At 42.9% G+C, this 10,947-nt stretch overlaps 1 protein-coding gene across 1 annotated transcript; it reads right to left on the bottom strand.

Annotated features, from left to right (window-relative positions):
* Positions 1-3,389: 3,389 nt before the first annotated feature.
* On the bottom strand, positions 3,390-10,392 carry LOC143023636 (heat shock 70 kDa protein cognate 4-like). The gene is made up of 2 exons (XM_076182219.1): positions 10,207-10,392; positions 3,390-5,810 (listed from the first exon to the last, which is right to left on the bottom strand). The coding sequence occupies exon 2, from the start codon at positions 5,795-5,797 to the stop codon at positions 3,890-3,892; it is 1,908 nt and encodes a 635-aa protein (XP_076038334.1). The 5' UTR covers positions 5,798-5,810; positions 10,207-10,392; the 3' UTR covers positions 3,390-3,889.
* Between the last annotated feature and the right edge of the window lie 555 nt (positions 10,393-10,947).

Raw genomic sequence — 10,947 nt, 5'->3', positions numbered from 1 at the left:
ACTTATGGAATTCACAGAGGTATTTTCTATATATATTAGTTAGGGCAGCGCAGGGCTAGACAGGCATAATACATAAGTTAAATTTGCTATTCAATTCTACTCGAATCTCTTAAAATATTCCAATTGCATGTCAGTACCTTCACTGTGAAATTAACGTCAATAAAAAGCATTAGAGCATGTTTTATTTGATTAGCCTAGGATTGTGAACCACCGTATGAATTGTCACACACACATCCTTTGTTGAGATACATGCGAGTCGTGAAGGGAGCGCGCTTGGTCCCGGTCGGGGAGTCGAATCTCCTGGATTTTGCTCCCACTGCTGCTATCCCCCTTCGCCAATTCACCAAAGCGTGAGAATTATCATGCCCTCAATTCTCACGCCCCCACAACCACCACCTCCTCCTTCCACTGTCCAGGGATTTTATGACATGACAAACTTTTGAAAGTAATGAAAAATGTTTGGAAAGAAATTAAAAGTGGAAGAGGAGGCGAATCAAGTAGAGAAGAAAAAGTAAAGGGTGCAGATGGTTAGAGGATAATGGAAGTGAAGGCAGTGAGAGTAATGTGGGCAGAGTATTTTAATGAGTTGCTAAATGTGAAGGAGGATAGGGAGGGAAAGGTGTGGTGCCGTTGGCGTTGGAGGTTATAATTAATAAATGTTATTATCTTTCAATTGATGAAAGGAAGGGCAAGATATTTACAACGTCTCATGTAGAATAGTATTTAATCAAGAGCACCTCCTATGGGAAAAATAGAATATATCCATATAATGGTGACTTGGGAAATATGATATCAAACCTAATGGCTGAGTAGGTATCGCTGCCACCACCCAAGTCAATTATATATATATATATATTATCTGTAATTGGAGCTACTCTTCATTAAACCTTATTTTATTCCATTCTCCTCCCTTAAGGTTGGGTAATGAAAGGATATTTCGAAGTTTCTATCCATTGATTATTAAATTGTAGCAAAATATATGTGGACCCTATTCGATGGTCATTAACTTGTTACAACAACAACAAAAATAGTAAGAATACATATGTGGATCTTATTCAATTGTCATTAAATTGTAACAACAGAAAATAGTAAGAAAATAAAATATATATGGCTCTTATTCAATAATTAAGGTACTCAACAAAATATATGTAGGTCTTGATCAACTATTACAGTAACTTAACTGACTTAGGATTAATTACCTGAACATTCGAGGTAGCTTATGACGCAGTTATTGAGGCAATGGGGATTCAACGCATTGGCATTCTAAGTAGGTCATGGTCGTGGACGGGGGCTTGGTTATTACGATCCAATCTTCTGGCCACTAAGTGCCCAACTCGTTTACTTCTATCAAAACCTAACCTCAGATCTACAAAGTCCTTAGTAGAGAATGATTTCGAGCAAAATTTCACTTATTTTCACGACAGCTTCACCCGAAGGATACGTTATTCCTTCAATCACCTACACAACATAACAAGTGTTTTGTTTAGGAAGGTTTAGTGTAGTAGCACATTTGTAAAATATGACTTATTGACCCACTGTCGGAGGATAAGATGGACAGAAAACCTTTATATTTCGACCACTATCTGTGGTCCTCTTCTGATAGTGCTCGAAATACACAGTCTTAAGTATTTGTTTACACTCCCTCAACCCATTTTCTCTCTTATTTTTGCCACACATCTTCTGTCGTAGCATTTCTTTCCTTTGTACATTTTTCTTTGTCATTCTAATGCGTATTTTTGTTCTACTATTGTGTTGTGAATATTTTTAAGATACTCCATTTCTTCTCTATATCAGCATCTTTTTAACTTGTTTAGAATAACAAACAACGGGTTGCGCCCGAACCCGCTACGCGGATGCTCGGCCCTTCGGATGAGCTCGCTTCGCTCGCAGCCAATCAGTCTTCTCCGTTGCCGTGACGTCACCGCTCTCGGCCCATCAGTCGTCTCCATTGCCGTCACATCACCACTCTCGGCCAATCGGCCGTCGCTATTGCCGTGACGTCACCACTCTCTCAGCCAATCAGGGACATGAGGGGACGTGTACCTTTGAGGGATTTCCGGCGGAAATGAGCAGATATGACATGTTCTATTTCATTTGGTATAAAATAAAGTCTACCTTTCAAAATTTCATCTTCCTTGTCTGTCTATAAGGTAAATGGATGTGTGTGTGTGCGCGCGTGCGTTTGAGTGTGTGTCTAATTGTAGTGTGCAGGAAAAGAGCAATGCTCGTGAGATTCAGTTTTATACTCTCCAATTGATCATACCTAGCCTCATACAGTTCCAGCTTAATCTACATCCTTGATTTCCAATTATCATTTCTAGCTTTTATTTCATGTATTGCTCCAGCTTGGGTTATATCACCTAAGCTATTACAATTAGGTCTATCTATGCATCTGTATGAAAAACGATCTCTTCACATCTTATGAACATACATTCTTAATTTGTTCTTATGACCTCTTATCCCTAAACAAGAGATCTCTTCTGTCAATGTAATCTATCCCTTTTAGTAACCTAAATAATGTAATCATATCTCTTCTATCTTTCATTATTTTCAGACCCAGCGCCTTTGGTCTCTCATATGGTTTCTCTGACAGGCTGGGAACCAGTTTGGTTGTTACTTTTTATATTTTCTTGATTTTACATGTTAGGCAGTTGTCTTCGCTAGGAACGATCGACAGTTCACGACGCCTCACAACATTACCGCGGTCCAGTCGGGTCGCATAATGTGAGTCCCCTTGGATGACCGACCTTGCGCATCTGGTCGGTGAGGTACGACTTCAGCAGCGTCGACACCTCTCCCAGCGGCCAGTTAGCGCACGGGACGTGACTAACACGGTGAATATAAGGCGAAGGGAAATCGAAGTCAATGACCCCCCTCGGAACACCACCTTACGAGCATCAGCGCCACCCCTGCCTAAAACTTATTAATTTTCCCCAACTGCCGACACGTGAGCGAGCCCAACATCTTCACTACAGAAGCCACTTCTCGGTGCCCATCTCATATTCCTAAGCTGCGGCCCTGCGGGCCGCGCTTTTACAAAGAGATACCCATTCACAATAGACATGTTTCTCCCATCAGTGTTTCACTTCTGAGGCCCCAACTTGGGCCTCCCTTCATCCTGACATGTGACATCCCCATGGACACCAGTGCACATCATCTTGGGATGTCCATCTTGTGTCGGAGAAGGGGTTGTGCGAATTTTGCATATCTCAGACACTTGCCTCACGCAGGATGTATGTCGTCATTTTAAGATGGAGACGTACCTTTCTCTTCATAGGTGGGTGCGCGTCACAATAACTTAAAAATTCCTGCGTAGCAAATTGGGGATCAAACATCGCTGTCTTTTGGCAAGCCATACTTTCTAACAGAAGGGAATGTAAACGATGATGAACAGTTACACAGATTTATTTCACACTTCAGCTGGAGTAAGTTGAACTGTGATGATTGGTTCAGGTACATTCGTTAAGATGTGCAGTGAATGTAATTTCTGTTGTTCATGTGAAATAAAATCACAAAAAAAATGAGGCAGGAGATCACCAGCCTTGTGATGCTTTATTTCTATATAGAAAACGCCTCATAATACGTTCGGGCGAAGACATATTTGAAAGTAAATCTTTGGGTAAAACATGGACAGATTGCAGATTTGAGAGAACAATAGAAGCCCATATAAGGAATAGAAGAACTTCCTCAGTCCTCTACACACAGCGAAAGAAAAGGGAGTGGGGGCTGATAGCTTTACAGGTGTTTCTTCCTTGCTGCCTATATTGATTAGTAAAACATTGCATAGCAACTAAATGAACATTCCACGTCTACACAACATTGCCGTGAAACGTCTTCTTTCTACAGTTGTAGAAGAAAGGAAGGCAGGGCAGGGCAGGGCAGGGCAGATTTAATCTACCTCCTCAACAGTGGGTCCACCACTGGTACCCTGAGCCCCTCCTGCCGACGCACCCGCTCCGTGGATCTTGGAGGCCAGGGGCCGCCAAGCTTGCTCGAGCTCCTTGAGTTTATCCTCGAATTCGTCCTTCTCTGCCAGCTGGTTGGCATCAAGCCAGGTGAGCGTCTGGTCAGCCAGCCTGATGACGTGATCCTTCTCGTCGGCGGAGACCTTGGAGGCCACGCCGTCCTCGGACAGGCTGCTCTTGACGGTGAAGCAGAAGGACTCGAGTCTGTTCTTGACCTCGATCCGCTGGCGCTGTTTCTCGTCCTCCTCCTTATACTGCTCAGACTCGTTGACCATGCGATCGATCTCCTCCTTGGACAGTCGCCCCTTGTCGTTGGTGATGGTGATCTTGTTGGTCTTGCTGGTGGACTTGTCGGTGGCCGATACGTTCAAGATGCCGTTAGCGTCGACGTCGAAAGTCACCTCAATCTGGGGCACACCTCTTGGTGCGGGCGGGATCCCCGTCAGCTCGAATTTGCCGAGGAGGTTGTTGTCTTTGGTCATGGTGCGCTCGCCCTCGTACACCTGAATGAGCACCCCGGGCTGGTTGTCCGAGTAGGTGGTGAAGACCTGCGTCTGCTTGGTGGGGATGGTGGTGTTCCTCTTGATGAGGGGCGTCATCACGCCACCTGCTGTCTCGATGCCCAGGGACAGCGGGGCCACGTCCAGGAGGAGTAGGTCCTTCACTCCTTCAGATTGGTCGCCATGAAGAATGGCGGCCTGGACGGCCGCCCCATAGGCCACGGCCTCGTCGGGGTTAATGGACTTGTTGAGGTCCTTGCCGTTGAAGAAATCCTGGAGCAGTTTCTGCACCTTGGGGATTCGGGTTGACCCTCCCACGAGGACGACGTCGTGGATTTGGCTCTTGTCCACCTTGGCGTCCCGAATGGCCTTCTCAACGGGCTCGAGTGTCCCGCGGAAGAGGTCCGAACAGAGCTCCTCGAAGCGAGCGCGCGTGATGGATGTGTAGAAGTCGATGCCTTCGAACAGGGAGTCGATCTCGACGCTGGCCTGGGTGGAGGACGACAGCGTCCTCTTGGCGCGCTCGCAGGCCGTCCTCAGGCGACGGACCGAGCGCTTGTTGGTCCGGAGGTCCTTCTTGTACTTGCGCTGGAACTCTTGCACAAAGTGGTTGACGAGTCGGTTGTCGAAGTCCTCGCCTCCCAAGTGCGTGTCCCCGGCTGTTGACTTGACTTCGAAAATGCCGTCGTCTATGCTCAGAACAGATACATCGAAAGTGCCTCCGCCCAGGTCGAAGATGAGGACATTACGCTCGCCCCCACCCACCTTCTTGTCGAGCCCGTAGGCGATGGCAGCCGCCGTGGGCTCGTTGATGATGCGAAGAACGTTGAGTCCAGCGATGGTGCCGGCGTCCTTGGTGGCCTGCCTCTGCGAATCGTTGAAGTAGGCGGGCACGGTGACGACAGCGTCCCGCACAGTCTTGCCCAAGTAGGCCTCGGCCGTCTCCTTCATCTTGGTCAGCACCATGGATGACACCTCTTCCGGGCTGAAGGTCTTAATCTCGCCACGGAACTCGACCTGGATCTTGGGCTTGCCTCCGTCGTTCAGCACCTTGAAGGGCCAGTGCTTCATGTCCGCCTGCACCGTCGTATCGTCGAACTTACGCCCGATGAGCCTCTTGGCGTCGAACACGGTGTTGTTGGGGTTCATGGCCACCTGGTTTTTGGCCGCGTCACCGATGAGGCGCTCCGTGTCCGTAAAGGCCACATACGAGGGTGTCGTCCGGTTGCCCTGGTCGTTGGCGATGATCTCCACCTTACCATGCTGGAACACTCCGACGCATGAGTAAGTCGTGCCCAGGTCGATGCCGATTGCAGGAGCTGCAGCTGCCATCTCGACGTCCTACCTGCCGGGCAGAGGCAACACACCTTCGTTAGCATTGAGGAACACGAAAACGGGGGAACCCCGTAGAAAGGAAGACAACATCCCATCCATACTTCGTTTATTTGCTTGGGCACTTAGTTATATATACCCTGGGGCGGGAGGCAGGCTTTACTTTTGCAACATTATGCAGGTGATGATACACTTTTTATTATATTACGGTCAGTTTTTTATGCCTTTGACCTACATATTTTTATGTGGTATCCTGGATCGCCTTCATATTCCACCACCTTCAAGCGACTTGACCATACATATATTGTGTTTTGCAATACTAACATGGATTATGTACTATAATTATTTTTTTTTTTCATATATTCTCATTGCCCTAACGGATGCAGGACAAGAATAAATTGAAGTTACTATCCTTGTTGTTCCCATGAATATTAACAAACGCGTATGCGCTACGGAGACATTCATGCAACCTTACACATTTGAATTTGAAAATATATATATATATATATATATATATATATATATATATATATATATGTATATATATAATATATATATATATAGTATATATATATATATATATACATATATATATATATATATATACACATGTTTATGATGTGAAGTTCATGTGTATACCAACCACCAACTAGTAGAATTGTTTGAAAGAATATCTCCTCAAAGAAAAACATCGCGCTGGCATTCTAATTATAGTGACTATAACATAATTCTCTTTTATGAAGAGAAAGCTGTCATAACCAATGCCCACAATAGAAATGTTCTTGTGAACTCTATCCCCAGTTACTTCCACAGGACACATTGCAAGAGGAACAACGAGTAGAACCCCCCCCCCCCAAAAAAAAAAAAAAAAAAAAAAAAAAAACCCTTAAAAAAAAAAAAAAAAAATCTGACCACAGTTTTCAGAAAACGTCATTAACTTTACCCTTAATTATGCGGGTAACCACTAATTTTACATACACACACATATATTTTCATGTTATCAAACACATTAACTTGTTTCCATTTTAAATCCTTGCAAACACGATCGAGATCAACAGGAGTATGTAGCTGGATGGAAGCATATTCGGAAACTGAGACGCTGTCAGGCTGAGGAATCGACCCTAGCCGATACGCAACAAATGGACAGTGACTTAATCAACTTAGCCATCAAGAGGAATTGAAATAGAAATAAGTTAATGTGCTTGATAAGATTATCAGGGTACTAGAGACCATTCAGTATCTGTTTATATATATATATATATATATATATATATATATATATATATATGTGTGTGTGTGTGTGTGTGTGTGTGTGTTTACCTTGTATTTATCTAGTATCTTACGGGAAGGGGAGCTACGCTAGTGGGGTTCCGTCTCTTTATCCCACTGAGTCTAATTTGCTTTTAAAAACCTGTATGATTTTTGCACGCACTATTGCTTCGTCCAATTTGTTCCATATATCCACCACTCTGTGTGGAAAGCTGTTCTTTTTCAAGTCTCTTCTATAACCGTCCCTTTTGAACTTCCCTTCATGTCCCTTTGTATTTTTCTTATCCCAACTTAGTAAGACTTCTCTATCATGGACTTCCGTGTCTCTCATGATTATCTAGATGGTCAGCAAGTCACCGCTATCTCTTCTATGTTCCAGTGTGTGTGTATTCACCATGTCTTGGATCACGTGTTGGACTTGTGATCGACAGCTATTTCCCTCCCGGATGAGAGCTCAGAGCTCGTATATGACCGATCAATGGGTAATGCTATGACCTTACACGCACACACACACCAAACTCCCCACCCACGAGTTGGAGTAACGACCCCCAGCACAGCGATACTGAAATGATTTCGGGAGGATGATCATAAACTAACTGTCCATAGTTATCCATTTTAATAACACACAATTTGATGTTTCGACATCAAGGAGTCATTCTCAAAATAATAAATTATAATTCAACACATCACAATTGAACATGCACAGAATAGCTACAATTTCACAGACTGAAGGTTGCCTTGTTCGGTCTGTGAAAATGTAGTTGTTCTGTGTCTGTTCATCTGTGTTGTGTTGGATTGTAATTTGTTATTTTGAGAATGTCACCTTGAAGTCGAAACGTCAAATTGTGTGTTATTAAAATGGATAACTTTGGACAGTTAGTTTATGATCACCCTCCCAAAATCAGAACTGTAGTGAGGAGAATTGAAAATATTAGGAAGAAGATAATTGTAATAATGCTGTGGTGTTTAACTAGGTGTGTATTAAAGATAACCTACGCCCCATGTATGTATGTATGTATGTATATATGTATGTATGTGGAGGTATAATCCTGGATTTAAGATATTGTTCACATTTCAAAACTACGACTGACTGTGAAACAAGTCTAAAATTTTCATTGGAATATAATGCTTAGGCAGTACAATCATGAAGTGTGAATATATGGTGCAAAAATAAACACAAATCTCTTTTATGTGGTCTGCACAATTTTTTTTTTTTTTTTTTTTTTTTTTTTTTTTTTTTTTTTAAGGGGGCAGTAAAAACGCCCTTAGCAACACGTTGAATTACCGTAATACGAGATTAACATACACGATTTTTTTTTCTCCTCTGATATGGATTCGAAACTCCAATCCAAATGTTTTTAGTTTGCCATCTAGTATGAGGGAGGAAGAGGTCGTGTTCTGCGTACATCAGCTGCTGAGTGGTCAATCTGCGACCGACAGCATTTTCTAACGGACGCATAATCCATGTTCTATCTCATTCATTGGTAGTATTCGGTATTGGTTATCAAGACGCCATCCTTCCATCCCCAGCTGTGATGTGTGTGGATGTGGATATGTGGATGTGTGTGTGTGTCTATCCACTTGGTCTTTGGATCACGTGTTGGACTCGTGATCGACAGCTATTTCCCTCCTGGAAGAGAGCTCAGAGCTCGTAGGTCCGATCTATGGGTAATGCTATGACCTTGCACACACACACACACACACCCAACTCCCCGCCCACGAGAGTCAGAGTAACGACCCGAGGCACAGCGGTACCGAAATAATTTCGGCCCTGGGCAGGATTCGAACCATGAGCTGCGGGCCACTATTGTGGCAGCTCAGTGCTCTACCAACTACGCCACCGAGTCGTACGTGTGTGTGTGTGTGTGTGTGTGTGTGTGTGTGTGTGTGTGTGTGTGTGTGTGTATGTTATTCTTATAGCCGTAATCCAACATATTTCTCAGATGAAACTGATTTGATCATTCTTTGAATTATTATTATCTTATTTATTTAATTTTTATTCTTTACATACTTTAATTTCAATGTTTAAGGTGCCCATAAGCCTGTAGTCCCGCCTTGGATTTTTGGGTAAGTCATGTTAAAGTTTTGTTACATTTAGCCAGATTTGTGGTCTACGGTATCCTGTTGGTTATAGCACACTGCAAACAAACAAACCGGACTTTTCCAGGTCACACTAGATAATTGCAAAGGCCGCATCAGATAAATATCACAGGGGAAATAAACGCTGCCTCAGAATTCTGGCCAGTAGTTACCAATATCTACCATCATCATAGTAATAATAAATAATCATAAAAAATAATTTTAGGCTGAAAACATACTAGTGTGAGTTGAGAAAATAAACTGGTCTCATACAGCGCCTTCCAGTCATTTAATGATGAAAACCACTTATTTCAGAATTACATTTTAACGATTTGTATTAAGACTACTATTGCCTCCACAGTCAGAAGAAATTATGTCTTCCACCTGACGTTACCATTAATGAATTAGTACAGATTTATCAGACGAAAACTACTAGATCTCTCTTCCGAAAATATCAAACGATGGATCACCTCCCAAACACATCTAAGATATTAGCACTCCTATTGTAGGTCCCGTTATTTCCACAAACGAAGACTGTGAACCAGACTCAATGAAAATATAAAATATTGATCGTCACCATTTGTCGCCATGTCAAGGTCAAAATGTCACTGTGTGGGTGTATGTAAACAACTGTGGGTCTTCATCTGTGCTAAGAACGTACTAGTTATGCGTTAATCGTCTACCTATATATCTACACATCAAGAACATTTCCCCCCTTTTTATGGGAGGTAGTCATACACCCCATCCTTCCTATTACCTTAGCTCCTCGTGGATGATCGTATATAGAAAATAATTCAACTGCGCGTTACGCTAAACGTCAAGAACGTCTGTCGCACTGAATTCCCAATCAGCATTTGCATTTGTAGTATGATGAAATGATGACGATATCCCATAGAATGTAATATATATAAACCCTAGCATTGAAAACCACAAAATACCGGTTAACATGTTATTCCATGACTCGTGAGAACGAGAAGAACAGTTATTTCATTTTAACTTGTCACGTTATTGTTTGATATGACTTCTTAAGAATCTCAAAGCAGTTGATGTGCCACACGTACCTTGTATTTTCACCGCTTCTGCTGGAGTAAGATCCTTGGGAATCACAGGTAGGTTCTAAACATGAACACACTTTCAAAGTTATGGTCCTGGCCGTTCTGACTGAGCTATGGAGCTCGTTTTTAAACCAGCGCTCAAGTGATCTAGTTTGTTTGTGCGTTGGCTGGCGAAGCTTCGAGAATTTTTACAATCATCAGGCGCGGGCCAATGCTGCTGCAACTTTCTGTGACGTCATTCCGACGTGAGTTCCAATTGGCGAGCTTGACTTAGGTGGGAGGCGGGTAAATTTAAGTGTTACTCTCCTGTCATCACAACTACACGAGAGCAATTTTTAGAACATATGATGTCCATGGTATTTGATTCCGGACTTTCCTTGCAATATCTCAGTTGCACAAGAACATGTCTTAAGTGGTACAGTGATCACAAAAAGCGGTGATTTATTTTTACTTAAGAAATTACATTGATATTAATAGCTGCATGTATATATAGGTTTAAAATTAAATCGCTCCTTACGTGTTTAAAAAAAATCATTTAGACGTTTAATTAAAACAATGCACTCTACAGTTAACGTTAACTACTATTTATAGTGCGGAGGACGGAGGGTGATGGTTATAGTAGGAGAAGGCAGCTGTTGAGAAGGCAGTGAGATCCCAGCCAGAGTAAATGCTATATTTGGGTATGTATTCCATTTAACTTGCGAGGGAGGAAGTGGTAGACGGTTCGGTAGGGCAGTTTCGGGGTGG

The sequence above is a fragment of the Oratosquilla oratoria genome, unplaced genomic scaffold, assembly GCF_046742065.1.
Source record: "Oratosquilla oratoria isolate Oo_2021 unplaced genomic scaffold, ASM4674206v1 SCAFFOLD53, whole genome shotgun sequence".
NCBI lineage: Eukaryota > Metazoa > Arthropoda > Malacostraca > Stomatopoda > Squillidae > Oratosquilla > Oratosquilla oratoria.
This window is presented reverse-complemented; position numbering and strand designations above follow the sequence as displayed.